Source organism: Streptopelia decaocto (assembly GCF_964273445.1).
Source record: "Streptopelia decaocto genome assembly, chromosome: 1".
Taxonomy (NCBI): Eukaryota; Metazoa; Chordata; class Aves; order Columbiformes; family Columbidae; genus Streptopelia; species Streptopelia decaocto.
The window spans coordinates 88,282,529-88,301,831 of NC_138663.1; the positions used below are offsets into that span (position 1 = coordinate 88,282,529).

General features: G+C 49.1%; 2 protein-coding genes across 5 annotated transcripts in view; both read left to right on the forward strand.

Annotated features, from left to right (window-relative positions):
- The window catches only part of RCSD1 (RCSD domain containing 1), a 35,074-nt gene extending 27,810 nt beyond the window's left edge, over positions 1–7,264 (forward strand). Inside the window, exons 4-7 of one of the 2 annotated variants that reach the window (XM_082051571.1) lie at positions 1,242–1,313; positions 2,647–2,850; positions 3,710–4,352; positions 6,907–7,264. In XM_082051571.1, coding sequence (XP_081907697.1) covers positions 1,242–1,313; positions 2,647–2,850; positions 3,710–4,339 — 906 coding nt within the window. In that variant the 3' untranslated portion in view covers positions 4,340–4,352; positions 6,907–7,264. Of the gene's footprint in view, positions 1–1,241; positions 1,314–2,646; positions 2,851–3,709; positions 4,353–5,189 lie in introns of both variants that reach the window. The other variant, XM_082051570.1, reaches the window with a different exon arrangement.
- Positions 7,265–15,585: 8,321 nt separating this feature from the next.
- Positions 15,586–19,303, forward strand: part of MPZL1 (myelin protein zero like 1) — a gene marked incomplete at its 5' end in the record, with an annotated part of 40,578 nt that continues 36,860 nt past the window's right edge. For all 3 annotated transcript variants that reach the window (XM_082043145.1, XM_082043148.1, XM_082043147.1), the window contains one exon: positions 15,586–15,721. In XM_082043145.1, coding sequence (XP_081899271.1) covers positions 15,586–15,721 — 136 coding nt within the window. The remainder of the gene's footprint in view (positions 15,722–19,303) is intronic.

The window sequence follows — 19,303 nt, forward strand, 5'->3', positions numbered from 1 at the left end:
CAGTCATACAGCATTAAACCTTCTTCTGCTGTTCACACACATGTACTGACTCGGAGTCAGCTCCATGCTCTTTCACACACCCATAGCACAGACACATACCCCATTTATACTGCTTTTATTTTTACCTTTTAGAGCACTGATGGATCCACCCAGTTACCACCTTTAAAGCATTTCAAAGCAGGAACTGCTGGCATTTATTATATTTGAACAGAGCTTAGCACAGGGAGCACCCATGCTGTTTGTTGCCTTCAGATGAGCTCTAGAGGTTTGAGTATAATGGCATAAAAGTTATGCTCTGGAGATTTTTTTATTCTTCAGAAAAAGGGAATAATTAACCCAGAGTGAAGAGAGGGTTTGTCAGCGATACTCGCAGAATATTGTCCTGAGGTGTCTTCCATACAGCATTCCTGAATGACCAGGTCCCAGTAAGCTGGCTGCTACTTACTAAAATTATTGCTCAGGCCCTTTCAAGTCATTTCTGTCCTCCTGTATTTCAGGGTACAAGCTCTACCTACAAATTTTGCATTGTCACCTGCCCTTAACAAGGGTGTGGTTCTTTGTCTTTCTTTTCTGACAGCTCGAGCTTCTTGCTGCCTCCATGCCAAAGGAGCACAAGCTTTAAAATCTTAGATTCTTTCAGTTTCCTTTGGACCTCAAAAAAGCAATATGCCCCTTCTCAAAGAAATGCTCTCCCTTTCTCAAACTGTTTTCAGCCTTTCATGACCTTTCTGGTCATGTGTGCCTTTCCTGCCCTTACTAATTGGGTACCCTTTAACTCTGTTAGTCAAGTGGTGGCAGAAAGTCTTTCCCATCACAAAAAATTCACAATGTTTGCCAACATTAAGGCTTGTACCCTTTAACAGGTAGAATTTTAATCTGTCTGGTCCTGAAATAATACCAGGGAAAATTGTGTCATAGGTTAGAAACCATAGTGAAGGCCATGTAGCAACACAGCCATCACACATCACCTAACTCAGATACTTCAGCCAGAAAGCTGGCAATCACTTCTTCTCCCAGAGGAAAGATGCATGTATATAGAGCCCTAGGATGGCTAGATAATAAAAGGGGAGCAGGTTCAGGAAAAAAGAAATCAAACCTTTCTGTGAAGACACTATATGAGGCTTCATTTTTTTTCTTATGAGCATGTTCTGCTTCTCTCTTCCAAGTTTTCTGCCTTCATTTTATTTCCTTTTTTTCACCTACTATATTGTGACCTTCTCGTGTTTCATTTTGTTTTGCAGAAGCGGTCTCCAAATGCTTGCCCCATTCCCAAGGTCAAGGTGAAAAGCTCTCCCATGATTGAAAAGCTGCAGGTAGGTCCTGGAAGAGCCCACGTGGCTGCCCCAGCAAATTAAAACTGATTGGCATTTGCCATGGCTACTGTCCTTGTGGAGCAGCCACAGGGGAAGGGGATGCAGGAGCCAAGGGTGACTGTGAGGTAAGCAGGGCTCCACCAACCAGGGCCCAGTCCCACAATACACAAACAAGGAAGGCAGAGCAGGTCTGGTGGTGGTAACCAGTGTCAGAAGCAGTCCAGTGATCCTTGGATACGTCCAGAGGCGGGTCAGTGCATGGGTCAAGATCAGTTGGATCTGCGGGGTCCATGGCTGGGCATGGGCATGGCAGCAGCACAGCTCAGGTAGGGAGCAGGGGCAGGACCCTCAGTTTAAATGCAGCTCACGAGAGAAACTGGGGGAAACCCCAGCTGGAATGTCTTCCAGCTCTTTATTTGCAGCAGTCTAAATCAAACAGAGTCATCTGCACTCTATTGGGGAGCTGGCCTTGAGCACAGCAGCTAAAATCCTGGCAGGGGCAAGTGCGCTCCAGGCTCTGGCCACTTCTGTACGTGCCCAGAAGGTCCCTGCTTCCCCCGCCTCAATTCCCCCAGTTACACACAAACACACCCCATGCTTCTTGCCTTTGTGTATCTTACAGTGGCACCTGATTCACGCCGCTGAGGGCAGCCCAGCACTTGATAGCCTGTAGATATAGTTCCCTGCTGCTGCCAGCTGCCTCTCCTGGCAGCACGTGCGGCTCCGGAGCACAGTGCCTCCTGGCTGCCCTGACACAACATAAGCCTATTCATAGCACTGTCCCTCTTAATGCAGCCAAGGACATTTGACTACCAGAGCTTCTTAGTGACAAGCCAGCAGGAAATATTTTGCCACAGTTAATCACGAATTCACTTCTTTCCATGGTCTTCTCGCTTCTCACAACTGTGCAGATCATTTAGAAGACCTGCAGACCATGCTTGACAATGGGAGGTCTGCTTGGGCACACACAGGATTGGTTTAAATCTCAAAGTGATTTCTGGCTGCTTGTTAAGACTTCCTTCTGGCTCAGCCACTGTAGACTATGCTGGCTTGGCTGGGTCACTGGAAAATCCCAAAAGGCCTCAGGATGACAAAAGGACACATCCTGAGATCCAGCTGCTGGGGAAGGGCAAATGTCCAGTCATAACTTCTCTGCCCAGACTTGTTTGTTGACAGTGTCACCAGGAGAGACCCATAACCAGATGGAATGTGGGTTGTGACAGCTGAGAGATGCTACAGCTCCCATGGCAAGAACAAGGGTTCCTCCATGTGGTTACCACATGGAGTACATGCTGTTGTGATGCATGTCCATGACAGGGATTTTTCTTTGCAGGCCAATCTGGCTTTTGCTCCAGCTGCTCTGTTGCCAGGAGCATCTCCCAAAAGCCCTGGTCTGAAAGCCCTGGTGTCCCCATTCAGCACACCTCCCTCAACACCCAGCAGCCCAGGGATTCAGTCCCAGCCCAGTGAAGTGAGCGAGACACCGGTCAGCTTTGATCAACCCCCAGAAGGCACTCAGCTGCAATTCTACAACAAGGTAGGGTGTGGGCTAGGATTTCTTTGTCACAGCAGGATAAGGCTTGCTTATTGCTTGGGGATGAAGAGGAAGAGGTTGCTGTAGCCCTCAGTCCTGCCAAAACAGTGTGCATTTGTAGCCAAGGGAGGAGACTAATGCGCCAGGTTCAAAACAGCCTTTCAGTGTAGCTCTGTGAAGCCTCCTCTCTGCACACCTGCAAACGGATCTTCGTGGTCCAGCAGCTCCAGGAGCCTTCCTGGCCCAATAATGGTAAAGGGAAGGGTTGCAGCAGCAGGATGCAGTCAGTTCAGCTCAGCAGTCACGGAATGGTGTATAGCTGGGCAGGGAGTACTGTGAGGAGGTGGTGCCACATGCCAGAAAATGTCCAGCTTGGCTGAGGCACAATTTAGAGAGCCACACAGAGACAAGGGTTTGCCAGGTTTGCCCACAGAGTGCATGGCACTTAAATGGAGAGCTCTAACCTGCATTCGCCATCCTCAGCTGGAGGGCAGACTCCTTCCTCAATCACTAAACTGCCAAAGGTAGAAAAGGCCAAGACATCCAAAGTCAGCAGCATCTGCATAATGAATGCAGCATCCCTGGGTTAGGGTCTAACTTGGACAGGGACCCACATTTTAAATTGAGACAATGACCCCCAGCACCAGCTTTACAGAGGGAAAGGAGGCATATACTAGGGATCTGCTTGTGCTTTTAAGTAGTGTCTCATGGGTAGGAGTCCTTGTCTCTTCATAGCAGAGCAAGAAAAGTGAAGCTACGGGCATAGCAATCAAGCTTGCCATGATATTTTCTTCTGTTGTGCTTTGTTGCTTTCCCGTACCACTCTCTTGACTGCTTAATGTCTGCTTTTCCTGCCTCCAAGGTGCGGACGCGGGGATCGATAAAGCGCAGGCCTCCCTCCAGGAGGTTCCGAAGATCTCTGTCCGAGTATGGAGATGGGGAAGATTTAGGGGTAAACATCTCCTCTCCAGAAAATGGTGCCAAGGAAGATGGGGATGAGGTGTTTGGGCCCAAGGGCAAGACAGAGGAGGCAGAAACAGGGAGCAAAGAGCAAAAGAAACAGATGGGGTCTGATGAGAAACCCCCATCAAGGAAAGGATCCAGCAGATCAGAAGATGAAGAAAAAGGGGGAAAACAGGCAGAGGAAATGACCCCTTGCAAGAGTAACACAGGGGACACAAAAGAGGAAAAGGTATGTCATGGTGTCCCAGGGGAAGAGAACTCTGCCCAGCCTCTCTCTGGAGACGAGGAGAAGGTGTGTGAGGGTCCCCAGGGAGAAGAGCAGCAAGGCACTGCCTGTGAACAAGAGAGGGAGGACAAGGCGAAGGAAGAAGCTGAAGCTGAAGCAAAGGAGACTGGTGAGAGCACAGTGAGAACATCAGACACTGAAGAAACGCCACTGGCACCTGAGCCACTGCAAGATGCAGTGGACTTAGGGACTGCCAGTGAGGAGGCTTCAACATCAGCCACGCAGGACCAGAGCGCAGCGTAACCGTGAAGTACAGGTAAGATGGGTCAGCACAAACGACTCCTAAAATACCAGGGGGTTTTGCCTCCTAATGAACATGGCAACTATGACAAAACACGCCAACATTTCTGCTGCTCCCCACATGTCAAGAGTATGAAATCTCTGGGCTGCAGAGACTGCAGGGCAGGGTATTTGAAACAACCAGCCCTGGGTGGTGGTACAGAGAGAGGGCTGGAAAAGAAGCAAAGCCAATACAGGCTTCAGTGAAACGGAGAGGCTCTGCTCACCAGGCACCCTGCTTAATTGCTGTTTTGAATGCAATTTGGAAGTGCTTACAACAAAAAGCACCTTTCCATAGCAGTAACCATGTATACACTATCTCAGTATGCTTCCTTACATATACATGTTTATATGCATATATGTGCACACATTGTATATATACATGCACACATATATATTCTCTCTCTATGTATGTAGCTTGTTAGCTTTGCCAGCAAGAATAGTGTTTGCACACATACCAGTTTCTTGGTCAGTCCTGGCATCACACAAACAGTTGAAACACTCTGACACTTGAAATAAAAGAGGATTTCCACTGGCTAAAGCAGGGCTTGTTCCATGTAGCTTCTTACGTATTCTCTAATCACTGATAATGTAGCCACACAGGTAGTCTCATTCCACCTCAACTACCCGTCCCCTCTTCATATGCCTCATTGGTTTGGCAAGGAGCGACTGAAGGAAGGAGGGTGGTGCTCAAGCTGCAGCTTGCCTATGCCTCTGAGCATGGAAACTACCGAAGTAGCAGCCCCAGCACTGTACTTACTTGTATTTACATTATTATTTTCCATAATTTCCTTACTTTTCCCCTCTCAAAAAGGCACACCCAATCAGGGCACAGGAGACACGTGAATAGGAGCCATCTAACCCAACCAAGGTGGAAGCTACTGGAAAACCTTCAGTGGCAGGAGAGGAGCAGAGTACGGATATTCCCTGAGGTCCAGATTCATCCTGGAGCTGAGCAGCCACTTGCTGGCTCTCTGCTTTGCACCATCATATTCTGGATAGTTGGAACAAGAGACTGGCTTGCAATCGCTTCAGAGTTCAAAACTGAGGTGTTGGCTGACGTTGTTCGATGCTATTTGGGGACTGAGAGACCTGATATGTGCTGTCCTGGAGCCAACAGTCACCACCACTGCTGGGCCCTCTGCTCCTTCATCCTGCTCCAAAATGTCTTTTTCTTCTTCCCTGCATTGGTCTCAGATGAAGTTCATCAGTTACATACATACATGTATGGTGCCTTTTTGGTAGCTTCTTTTGAAATATTTTGGGTTTTCAAATTTCAGTAAATAATGTTGTAACAGTAGGAAAAAGTATGTTTTCTCCATATACGCTGTATGGCAGACAATGTGAATGCTGAACACAGGGAAAACTCTTAGGACATTGTTCATAAAGGATAAAATCCCTTGAAGTGGGGGTTGAGCTGGCTGATCTGTGAAACAACCAGCTGTGGTAGGCAATTTTCTATGTGCTCCAGTTTTGGGGTGTTTTTAGTGCTGGTGGAAAGTAACAACCAGTACATTTCATGCACAGAAAAGATGGGCTGGGTAAGTTAACAGGGCAAGTTTTCTTATCCCATGTTGGGCTCTAGTCCAGATTTAGAAGGGCCACCTGCCTGTCAGTCTTTCTCACTTCCAGACCCTATCCAGTCTTTTGATTCTCTTTTGAAACTTCCAGTGTGTGGCCACCAAGCGCCATTTGTGATAGAAAGCATCCTGGCTTACTGGAAACAGCTGATTGATTTTATGTAGGTCAAAGAAGAGGTCCTAGATGGCTGAGTTTCCAGTCATATAGCCTGACGAGTATGAATTGGTGAAGGTCAGATAGCCAGTCCCTCTTAAGTACTTAGGCATTGTACTAGATTTGCATTTGCTCTTGGGGTACTAGTTAAGTCATAGGTCTGGCAGTTGCTAAGTGAAAAAAGCTTTTACATCTGGAGAGTATTTGTTGCCTCCAAGAAATAAATTATTCAAGGAAAGATAGATAACAGACCCTCACCTGACCAGTTTCCTAACAGTAGTGCTTGAAGGTGTATCTGCAATACTGAATAAAAAGCTGCTCTGGCTCAAGGCCATGGGGCTCATGTCCACAGCATGACGTGGAGCTGTGGACAAGTCTGGGCTCACTGGAGACAGCAAGCCAGACTTGTCAAAAGCTGAGCCAAGGAGTCAGCTAGCTGTTAGGTGGCGTGAACTGTCAGGGGCCAGTGCTTGAACCTGCCACCAGCCACCTAATACCAAGCCAAACAGACACAGCTACAAAGACCAAGGGCAGAAGCAGCCAGCTCCTCTTCATCCATCACAAAGCTTCTCCTAACAAACGTTAAACTGAGCAGAGCTGGAGGCTTGGGTTGGCCCTGTTTCTTTGGACAGGCATGAGCATTTCAAACAACACAGCCCATATCCATCCTCGAGTGGGCTCTGCCACACAGCAATGTTACAAACCTGATGGTTTTGAGCGATATCCCCTTTTTGTTCACCAGCTCTAAAATCATGAGGAAAGAAGCAGCTCTGTGCCCTTTCTTTTCTTTTTCCTAGGTGAAAGCACCAAGGTCTCACTTGCTGAGAACCAGCAACGTTGACCCTCCTGCGTAGCATGGGCTTGTTGGCAAACACATCCTTTCAAGCCACGTTATGGAGCGTTGCTGCCTTTGAATCCATTTTAATCTGTTAGAGCTTGTATTCCAGGGCAGGCTGCAATCATCTGCTGTATCCTGCTTCTTCTCTCAGCAGAGTGTCCCACCTGGATGTGAGTGATTGTGCCTTACTGTATATATAGATATATGTGTGCCTGTTTAGAGAATGAGTATGTGTGTCCCAAGCAGCAGAATGGAAATCCAAGGGAAAAACAGAAGAAATAAATGGTGGAATAAAGCAATCCAAAGTCTGTGTGTTTCCTCCTCGGGAAATGAAGGAGCCTGAGGAAGGATGGAGAGAGCTGGTAGCAGCAGGAGAAATAGGAGTGGGATTTCCACTGCCATTGGACAGTTTAACACTCAATTTTGATTTAATTTGTGGTATTTTTTTTTTACTTTTGGGGAACAGCAATGTCCTTAATCCTCAATGGCAGGTGTTCTCTGGGGCAAGCAGTGACACTGGAGACTGCCACACTCCCTGCCCCAGCACTGAGGGTGTGTAGGAACAGAAGAAAGCAAAGCCATCTAGCCTAGTGCTGTTTCTCCAGTAGCATCCTTGTGCAGGGGAAGCATAAAAAACCCAAGGCAACACACAGTGATACTTCCTGTGAGATCTCCTGGTTTCTGGCAGTCAACAGTTTAGAGACTTTCTGTGCCAGAAGTTGCATCACCACCTTCATCCTTGATGGATTTATAAGTTGCAGGAAAAAAGACACCAGTTCCTCAGCTGGAGACACCCACACACCCCTCTAGGGGTGATGCTCGCTCAGGCAGTGCACAAACCGTGCCCCATCTGCAGGCCAAGTGAGAGCAATTTTATACAAGACTCCTTCGTGTTGTCCCAAAAGCAGGGTTCTGTCACCTGGTGTGCATACAAATGAGCCAAATTTAGCACACAGACACAAGATATTTATTACAGAGTTGTGCAAGTCTGGATGCTGGAATAAAGCCAGGATGCCAGCAAGAAAAGTAAAAGGCATTACATACGAAATCTTATCACTGTGTTCATACCCTAAAAAGCCAATTGGCTAGACATTTGCATATTGCATTACATAATCCCTTTAGCGTATAATAAGCAACATTCAGCTAAAGGACACTTTATCCAACAGTCTTGAGATATGTGCTAAAGCAAGACTCAACTACCTGTGCGGGCTTCAAAATGTCTAAAGCTGCAAGGTCAGTAGTGTCTATACTTCTTGATTACGTGTTTTGCAAGTCACTCTTATCTTTGTTTTATGAGCAGACAAACCTAAAGGATTTACATATCTTTAGGTTAGCAATTGCAGACAAGATTCATTCTTTTAAGTGACACTGCAGAAGCAGACAGAGGATACATGTAGGCGTGTCTCCCCACCCCATCCATACTACCTGGAAACGTCAGCTTGGGCAGCGTAGTCTTTATCCACAAGGTGTACAGAGTCAAAAAGTTTTGACTGAAATGTAGGCCACAGCATGGCTTGATGTACAGCGTGGGGACACGTATGCAGACCCATGCGTACCTGTCTAAGTCCCAAAGTGGGCATGTATAATGTCAGGTGGAAGGACACTGACAGTCTTTACAGGAAAATGCCCTCGTCAAGAAAAATCTGACAGAATTGATGCAATTCCTCTGATGTGGATGGTGCCTGAAAGATTAAAAAAAAAAAAAAAAGTAAAAAAGCACAAAGCTTATAAGCCAGAAAACCTTTAAATGGGGGTGGGGGAAGGATGGAAAACAGAGCAAGAATAAAGTGGAGAAAGGAAGGAAGCACAAGAGCAAGGAGACTGTTGGAGCTGTGTTTGGCTGGGATCTTGTTGCTTTTATTGTTTGGGGGTGGGTGAGTTTGTTTTTTATTGGATTATGTTTAAACTGTAGTGTGAGCCACAAAGAAGTGTTGGACGGGTAAGGAGTGAGAGCAATTACTGATGGGAGGAACAGGGTTTTTTTAAGAATCTGGGATGCGAGGGAGGCTGGGGAAGAGTTGTGGGAACACAAAGGGAAAGCTTGAGGGTGAAGGAAGCATTAGCAGGATATGGCACATCAGGGACAAACTGGAGCCAAAGTAGCACCGTGAAGTGGCTCCAGAAATCAAACAGAACACCACGAGCTTTTCTGGCCCCAAAGCACAAGAAACACACGCCCAATGCTGAGGCACCTTTCCCAGAAGCGCAAGGCCCTTAGCTAAACCCTTGCAGCCCCAACGGCCACTCCTGGGGACACTTGATCAAAGGGAAGCGGCGACTGCACCGAACAGGCCAGGCCACCCCCCAGGTCCTCATCTCACCCACTTTGGGGGCTGCCATGAGAGGATTCGCACACATTTGCACACACGGCTGCGTGCGTTCCCTGCACACGCAACCCTACAGGGCGGGAGGGCTGCGCGGGAAGGACAGCCCTGTCTGTCTATCGTTCCGCCCGCCCCCTGAGGAGAGCGGCACCTCCAGGGGGCGCAGCGCCCAACGGCTCGAAAAAGCATGGGCCGGGATAAACCAAAGCCGTTCGGGGGTGGGGGGAGGGGGTGGTTCCCATATCCCCCCTTCCACTCCGCTGAGAATGAGCTCGCCCAGCCTCGAGCCCAGCTGGCCGTGGCCTCCCGAAGCGGGGTGGGGGGCGCCGTTGCTCCCTCCCCGCTCCGGGAAGGGTGCGGAAGTGGTGCCTGCGCAGGGAAGCGCAGCGGGGGCCGCAGCTTCCCCCCCACGGGGGCTCGGGATCATCTCCACCAAGCGGAGCCGGAGGGTCGGGGAAGGGCGATAGCACGGGTTGCCCGGGCGAAGGGGCGGGAAAGGGGAAATAGCAGCAGCCTCCGCCGTTAAGGGGAGGATTAGTGTCTTTCGAAGCGGTGGGCAGAACCACTGGCAGTCTAGCAAGGGGGGAGAAGGGCAGGCCCACGGAGGTACTGGCGGGCCATAGCTGGCAGCGGGCGGAAGGATGTGGGAAATGAGTGAAGTTCTGAGCTAGGAAGCACACTAGAGAGAGCGGCTCGTTGGTCTAGGGGTATGATTCTCGCTTCGGGTGCGAGAGGTCCCGGGTTCAAATCCCGGACGAGCCCGCTGGTGAAAGAGGGAGCAGCAGGTCCCTCTATTTTGTTGCCGCGATGGCCCACTGCGTTTTTGGTGCTTCGGACCCGCCCGTGGGGGGAGGGTGGGCTCCGGGGAGAGCGGCAGGTTCCGTCGACCTGCGGCGGCACAGCCGTAGTTTGCCGACGTAGAGCTTCCGTGTGGGCCACGGGCGGGACCTCGGGGAGGGGAAGGGGCCGCCCCGCATTCCCGACTCGTCGGGGGTGTGCGGGGGCTTAGGAAGGGTACAGGGGAAAGGGTGGGCGTTGCGGGGAGAATTCAAGGTAGCGGCACTCTGTGTCAAGGGAAAAGGTGGCGTAAGACGAGAGAGGTGGCCCTTTACTTGTCGGTTATTAACGCTTGGTTCTTGCATTAAAATGGAACGTGTCCCTCATTACAAGCCCTGTCCGTGCGCCTTTGCCCGTGTATGGCAGCCGCCGCTGCCTGCCCCAGGAGCGCAGCGGAGGACTCGGCTTCGCATCGCCGGCGCTGGGTTGGGAAAGCGGGAGGATGTCGGGGAGGAAAATAAAATTTTTTAAAAAGAAGAAAAAAAAAGTAGGGCTCGTCCGGGATTTGAACCCGGGACCTCTCGCACCCTAAGCGAGAATCATACCCCTAGACCAACGAGCCGCCATGAAAATAAGTTTTTCTCTCTTGAAGAGGAAGGCTCGAATGCTACGGCGCGGTGGTTGGCAGAAACCTCCGATCGCCTGGAGTCTGCCCGCGGCGGGAGACGCTGCAAACCTCGGGCTGCCCGGTCGGTCGGAGCCGAAACAGGCTGCAGATAGGCAGGGAAATGGTTTGCCGGGCCTGAACGCGCTCTCCTACCACAGGCCAGCCTGCGAGCCCGTAAGGGAGACAGACGAGAAGCCCGCAGGAGACAGCGCTGTATCAAGGAGAGGCGGCAAGCGGGCTTCGTGCCAGACGAGCGCTTGCAGAGCGCTGCCAGCCTGTGATCTGACGCCTCGCAGCAGCCCGGACGCCGAAGTTTCCCCCTCTGCCTCAGGCTGGGAGGCGGCCACCCCGGTGTTTTACCTCAGCCTGTGGGGGGCTGCCTGCGAGGGGTGAGGGTGCCAGGGCGCGGGTGCCAGCGCAGCAGCCCCGCCGAGGAGCGGTCAGGGCTCACGGGGACTGGTTTTCCACAGTGGCCTCGTTGGGACAGCTCAAACAAAAACCTCAGTGGCCGGCCTGTCCTGCTTTATTTGGGTGCTCCACGTTAGTAATGAGGCACACGCACTGGTACTGCGAGTGCTGTTGCTCACCAGGCTTCTTCCAGTCACTGTGGGAACCCTACCTACCCTTGCGTGCAAAATCTGCTCGGTATATGTCTAGCCATTAACCGCAGCAGTCAAACCTCAAACCCCAACTGGAGGAAGTTCACGATTCGTTTCCATAATTTAAAATTGCACTACAGCCAAGCAGTGGTGATGTTACTTTCCTACTTTGCAGGTGATGTTTTTCTGCACACCTGTTTAAATATCAAGAGTCTTCTTACAACAAACACTGATGCTGGTTAGGCTAGAAGTCAGTGCTACCTTGCTTTTGTCTCTGTACAGTAACACTTGGTAAACTAATTTTGTCTATATCCCAAGAAACTGGGGGGAAAGTAGGAGGGAGAAATGAGAAAAAATAATTGCTTTCATTTTATGGGCTTTTATGTATATCAACAATACTTGTGGCTCAAGCTGTTCCTTAGCATCAGTTCAGCACTGGAAATAGCTCATCATTAGTATCTGTTTCCATTGTAAGGCTTCCTTAGAAGACTTAACCTTGCATAGTGGGTGATCCAAGATATTCTTCTTAATCGAATTACAGAAAAATTATTATCCAACTCTTCAAGTGCCATATGCAATTATGCTGCTGCTGCCATCTCTGAGTTTCTATTTAACTAGAGTAAACATAAATGTATCTGCCAGTCACATATTTTCTCAAGGTGCAGAGGAAAAAATAATGTAATAGACACCCAATACTTTCTTTTACAAATGGAGCCTGTTTCTTCTTTCTCTCTCCTGTTCTTCTCTTACTGTTTCAAAATGAGCATGTTGGGTGGGTTATTTTTTGCAGGAATGCATATCTCTGCACACTAAACAATGTCTACTGTAAAATTCCTTGAGCAGGTACAGAGAAGCAGGCTACACAGAAAACAATCAAAACCATTAAAAATGTAAAATCAGTCTCAATATATTTGCTCTTTCTCCTATAAGATGTTACCCTTATTTTGTCTGACATCATAATCCTGCCTGTTCTCTCTGGCAAGCTACTAGAGAGCTCTCCAAAATAGTAGGATAAAAACCATCTAAATTTCTAACATAAACAGTGACCATGAAAAAACTTAAACTCCTCTCCAGTGATGCACACTCTTTAGATCTTCCTTTTGTGATAAGTGGAAACAAAAAAAGGCACTAGAGCATTTTTTCTTCTCTTGTGGGACTGAATGCTGATTCTGTTGCATGTGAGAAAGCTCAGAAACCAGTCTGGCAGCTTGACAGCAGCCTGCTGGGAGGCTGCTGTGATCCCTCCTGCCCTGCTGTCTGGGCAGTCCTGCTCTGTCACTGCTGGTTGTCTGACCTACGGGGAATGGATTCAGTGTGAAGTAACTCCCCACCCCTCCACACACAGACAGAAAAAATGAGTTCGTTGCCAACTAAATGAGCTGAATTACTAATAAATTTGATAAATACCAGTATTCTCAGTAGACAGAGAGTAAAGTTGCATAGCTAGAGGGAAAAAGGGTGGCAGCAACTGCACCTTTAATTGGGTTAGCTTATCGCAGAATCACAGAATGTTAGGGATTGGAAGGGACCTCGAAAGATCATCTAGTCCAATCCCCCTGCCGGAGCAGGAACACCTAGATGAGGTTACATAGGAATGTATCGGGGAGTTGTGTGCTGAGTTAAGCAATTATGTAGTACAGCTTGTAGGCTCTGCATTTAACAGCTTACACTGAGAAAAGTTCCTAGTTGTTTTTGTCATTACCTTAAGAACAACATGTCATGATGTACAAACGCAATATGTTCCTCAGTACAAATCAGGTTTGCTCCAGCAGCTCGCTTCATTTTCTAGAAACACCAGAAGACAATAGTTGGATCATTACAACCTGGGGGGGGGGGGGAAAAAAAGTCTACAGTAAGAAGATCAGATACTCTCCCAGATGTTCTCTGTACTGCTACACAGTGAACAGGAGAATCTTAGGGCTGTACCTGTGAAAATAGGTACAGGGAAAACTCTGTGAAAACTCTGTCAGGGAAGGGGAATATTGTAGGAATCCTCTGGCAAGGGGCACATGTGGCAAAATCAGGCTTATTAGTACATACAAAGAGAATACTGGAGCTTTGTGAAGGACCATACATTTGAGGATAATAAAAAGGATACATTAAAAAAAAAAAAAACAAAAACCTTTAGCTTGGCTGTCTTGAAAAGTGCCCAGAAAGACAAAGCTTGGCCTGTTCAGGGAATTGAACATTTTTAAACTGTGCAGTCCTGAAGGTCCTGAAGATAAGTAGTGAACTCTGGGTACTGAGGTGCTTCCATGTGGGTAAGAGCACTTCCAGTCAGTGAGGAGAGTTGTAAAGGCAGCTGGACTTTTCATGGAAAGGAAGAGCTCTGAGAGACTGTTGAGGCCAAAGAACTCAGGATGAAAGGCTTATTGCTGTGTGTCTGTTTCTGTTCCATTTGGAAAGGGGAGATTTTGAATAGTTGGCTGAAGACTCACCTGCAAGGGAAGTTAGAGGGACTGAATGAGGTGGTAGCCAAACAAGATGATAATGTATCTCGCAATACAAGGAGTTGCCTGTGTTGATCTTTACTGCCAGTTGCTACCCTGGATTTCTGGTAGCCTGGGTTTCTAGAAATCATGTACAACAGCTTGGCGAGGAATGTGCTGCAGAGCCTCCCCCTAGGGTGTGAATAATTAATGCATATGCCTTTACATTTTACATCCCAGGAGAGCGGTGAACCTGGTGTCTGCATCACGGCTAGCAAAAAAAAAAAAAAAAAATTCTGGCTGTGTTTTTGCAGGGACTTGCTTCATCATGGCCCTCCTTGACATGGCACACAGCAGCGTGGCTTTTTTTGTGGCCTCTTTCATCTGCAGATGGGATTAGGTGGCCAGAAAGTAGCAGAGAAACTGTGGTGGCACATGCATCTGGGAGAGGACCATGGAGCACTGGGCAGGAGTGAACTGAATACGCTGCAGGCCTCTGAAGTGCCACGGATGCAGCGAACCACCACCTTGTGACATGACTAAGCTTGTGCAACTTCCTTAAAATCCATACTTAGCAAAAGAATAAACGTACACAAAGAGGTTCCCAAAAGAGAAGGAGTGAAGCAAGGAGATAAAGAAGGAGGGGTGAAAGCAGGGTCTCAGGAGGTCTCTAGCAGCTGTGAGGCCACTCGGTAACCCTGGGAAATTCCAAGCAGGTATTTTCAGGCGAAAGGGAAAGGTGGTTACACAATCAGCATAGCAGTTCTTCTGCAGGAGCCTGCTTTTACAGGCAACACATGCCAAAACAAGCTCTCTGAGCTAACAGGAAAGAACATGAACTCCTTGATGGAGGCAGGGGAAGCCACCCTCATCCGTGCTCGCAGCCTGCAGTACTGCTCTCCCTCTTCCCCGGTGGCTGGGGGGTGAACACTTGGAATGCGCCCTTGTTAGCTGGCACTGCAATGTGCATCCAGGGAAACCTGCTGGGCAACGCCCATGCAGAGGCTGGGGCACTAAATGAGCGGTGCTGTCTGCTCCTGTTGTTTCTTTTTGGAAAACTGGGCTGAGAAACACACGGCAAGAGATGCACATTGTGGAGGCTGAAACACGCCGCTGTGCTACCATCACACTCACAGGTCACAACAGACCCACAGCTCTTGCATAGGTCTCCACAAACAAACGCAGAACTCCATTTGCACGGCGCCCAGTTACTTCAGTATTTAAGGTAAAATAGGTAGATGGTCAGTGTGCCTCCGAAGGCACTCAGTTAAGCCTTCTGCACAGGTTAACTCTCGGGCAGCCCGAGGCAAGGGCCTATGGTGTGAGGCTGCTTTGGGCTCCCTCGCTGCGTCCCCACGGCGGCAGGCGGAGGGAGCGCGGGCAGGCTGAAGCCACACGCTCCGTGGCGCGGGCTCGTCCTGCTGCCTGCAGAGGCCGCAGCGTTTCTCAGAGGCGAGACCCGGCGCTTCCAGGCCTCCCGCCCGCCACCACGGCTGGGGATGCCGCCGCGCTCCTGCACCCGGGTCCCGCGGGGACAGCGGTGCGGGGTCAGCGCCGACGGGGCCTCACCCACGGCGGCATTCACACAGCACCAACCGCCGGGGGAGAATAGAGCTACGTGCCAGGCTCGCGGGGCGGGCCACTGCGTTTCCTGTCCAGATAGGGAGCCTCGACTTGACGGATCGATCCTCTGGCCAATCCTCGGGGAGAAACGGGGCAGGGCCGGGGCGGGAAAGAGGGGGACGCAGGAGGTGTGTGCGAGTGACAGCGGTGGGGCCCTATCCCGGCGAGGGAAGGGGTCTGCGGGGTGCAGGGGGGCGGGCCCGCGGCCGGGGGCGGACAATGGGGGCGCGGGGAGGTGGTGGCAGGAAGATGGCAGCGGCCGGAGGCACCGCGGAGCGCCTGGCGGCGGCCGCTCCCGCCCGGCTCCCCGGCTCGGTGTGGCTGCTGGCCGCTGCCGTCGCTGCGCTGACCGCCGGTGAGTGCCTGAATGCGGGCTGGCCGCTGCCGCTTGCCCCGCAGGGCTGCGCTTGTATCCTGGGCGGATCGCGGGGCTGGTGGTGGGAGATTCCCGAGCCGAGGGCGGACCGGGCTGCTCGGCCTGGCTGGGGGCTGTTGGGGGCCTCCCGCGCTGGTCCGCGCCCGGCACGTGGGGAGGCCGCCGGGCCCCCGGGGCTGAGGCAGGCCGAGGCGGGGCGGCCCTTCCCCGGCCCATACCTCGCCCCGGCGGCGGCGGGCCTGGCCCAGGCGGGTCCGTGAGGGACCAGCAGCCCTGTCCCCGGGGGAAGAAGAGGGAGGGGAGACGTGCCTCCCCCACGGGCCGGGCCGGCGCCCGCCTCGGGCAAAGCTCCGCCGCACCCTGCGCTTCCCTGAGCGGCGGCCTGGCCAGGGCCCGGGGGTGCCGCGGGTGCCGCGGGCCCGATGCGCGGCGGGGCCCCAGCAGCGCCTGCCGGTTTTCGCTTGGTTGGTGATTAAGCCGGAGGACGCGAGTTGTCTTTGTTGGGGAAAAGGAGAGCGTGATGTGGGGGTGACCGGCGAGTGGGGACGCTGGGGTTGTGGTGAATGACTGAGAAAACGCCGTTGATTAGGTCAGTGGTGAAATATTTGGGTGGAAGAGTAATGACATCAGCCAAAACGAAGTGCTTACGACTCATATACGTGGAGAATAAGTATAAGGCTATGGAGTGGTAGCAATGGCAAGAGTAATGCACTTTGCCGTGGCTTATATTCTTACAGGGCGACGAGTTCTACGTTTCACGTATCATTCTGAAATGAAAAGCTCATATGCATTTCCCAAGGTAGCTCAGTGTGTGTAGATACAAGGTATGGACAATAATGGTATGGCACCTGAAGATAGTTTTAGTTGGTAATACTTGTTTAATGGGTAAAACTGCAAAGTATTTAACGAGGCATCATTAAAGCAGCGTGATGCATTCTCAGTTCATATGTCTGGAAAACCATGTAAAAGTATAAGTCCGTCTGGAAAGAGGTTTAATAAGGAACTGGACCGAGTGGTAAGAAACTTAAAACTTCTTATTTCCAAATAGCATTGTTTGGATTTGCAGGAAACATAAGCAGAGATTGTTGAGGCTTGCTGTATATCTTCAGAGACGGCCTTAATGTTTAGAATTCAGTAGGTAGAAACAATATATACGTAACGTACCATAAAACTAAGTTATTTAAAAACAAATATGGAGACAAGAGAAGGAAGCATATTTCCCCTGACCACAACAAAAGGTAGAACTACAGTAATGCTATAGGTAGCTGGGAGTAGTAGGTCATTCTACAAAGTCTGTGATATGTAACCAAATGCAGTATTATCTTAAAACCAAGAGGAGCTATCAGATACTTTTTTTGAAGAGACACTCCCTAGGGTGGAGACTATCTAAAAAGTGAGATTGCAATTTAAAGGAATAAATGTGTGTTAAAATCACTATCTTATCTATGTGGAATTGTGTTTCTGTTCCCAACCTTACAACTGTTGATTTCTTTCTAGCTCCAAATAAAAAGTTATGCTCATGTTGTCTCCTCTCTGTGTTTATACTGAACATCCTTAATCGTCCTGTCTGCTTTGCAAAGGCACTTTTATTTTTTTTGTCCATATATGGTGTTGGCACAAGGTGTACATCTTTGCATGGGAATAAGTGACCAGTGTACAGGCTCTTCACCTCCTTTGCATATGCAAAGTAGCTTGGTGATGGCTAGGGAAAATATGACCTCTAGAGTCTGGGGCTGTAAGGGGTCCTGTGCAATAAATATGCTGCCTTTCAGCTTGCATTTGTCCTTCCAGTTCCTGCTGTTTTTCAAGGACTCTTTCTATTCCCTTTCCTCATGCTGGATTTTAATCTAGTGAGAGGTTCAGAAATCAAAAACTGAAGAGCAAAAGGGCAAGGGCAGAAGTGGCGTTTTCAGAGGGCTGTTGCCGCTCTGTTGTGGGATCTGATGTGTGGGTAATGTGCTGCATAGCTCGACTGCCGTGGCTTGTGGCTCCTCTTTGTGGGCTCCATGGCAGACCTGTTTCCTGTGGCAAATAACCTGCAGTGAGATAGAAACGTTACTTGAAGGACTGTGGTGTACAGGCCTGCTTGTTTCATGGCTAAGTACAGATAGTGGGTTTTCAGCTTATTTTCTTATGTACACCTGCATGTGTGCATTAGAAGTTCATCCCGCTTGTTTACGCTTAGTGATTTGAAAACCTGATTGCTTCGTTTGCTTGTAAGAATGATCATTGTCGAATATACTGTTTGTGATCCTGTGGACATTTGTGGCATAAATAGTTAATCTAAGTATAATCTCTTGTATGGGTGGGTGAGCCTTGAGCCACTACTAAACATTGTCAAGAAAATGGATTATTTTGCAATCCCGAATTGGTAAGCCATGTAAGTATCACTCAAAGTGATATCGTGTCTGAGTTTAACGTGAGGGTGGTGCCTCATTGCTTCTGAAAGTCTCGAAGAATGTCTAGACATTACCAAAAAGAATATTACTGGTATTTCTGCTATTCTTTTTGATGCCAACAAAGTCTGATCTTCCTTTTTTTCTTTTCTCTACTACCCCTTTTATAGACACTCACGTACATATGCGCACGTGCACATACGCACAGGTCAGGAACAAGCAGGGGAGTATTGAGATGTTAAATAGCTCAAGTGCCTATTCCTACTTTGAGCTCACCTGCATGTTTCAGTTGCTGCTTGAAATGTTTCCTGAAAATAACAGTTTAAGTCAGGGTTGCAACGCTCATGTCGTGTTTGTGCCAGGTTTAGTCAGAATTGCTATATTTGCTCTGTCAGAACCTGTTAGTTCTTTTAAGCTGAGCCCACTGATGCTACAGGTAGGAAGACATCCTTGCCTGCAGTGCTGAGCGGGTTCTGCAAAGGGAAAAGGTGGTAAGTGGATAAACTCCTCTCTCTGCTAACTGGGTTCAGGGTGGCATTGCTGCTCCAGTCACCTCACTTGCAGCAGCAGGAAGTTCTTGAAGATGTTGAAGACTGTAGCTTAATATTTTGGTGATAAAATATGGTTTAGTGCCACCTTGTAAAAAGGGTAGGTTCTTCTTGACCCCAGCCACTCAGCAGTCCTCTACTTCTATGTAAGTAACAATGCACGTGGCTCTTTTGCTTGTTATCTGAATTGAAATTGATTGTGTTAAGCAGGAATTTTATTGTCTGTGGATTTATCTCATCCTGACTGATAACAGTAAACAGTGAATGTCCTGTGTAACTTCAGTCTAGCTGGAAGAAGAAATGAAACCTGGTTTTACAAGGCAGATGTCTTGTACTGTTTGACTTGGAAGGTTTTAACCTGAATGGTTTCTAAAGAAGTATTGTTTTGTTAGAGAGTATAGGTCATCATGAATCATCTATCTAAAGCTTATTGTAGCACCCATAATGGGACTTCTTTGAGTATGATATGATATGGTTTGATCTTGTATGGCATACATGGCTCTTTCTACCTCCTGCATGTAATTAACTGATAAATTAACAAAGTAAACAGTCTTGGGTACAAACGAAAAAATAATACGTTTTTAAACCATTGAATGCTAACTCAGAATATCCTAGGC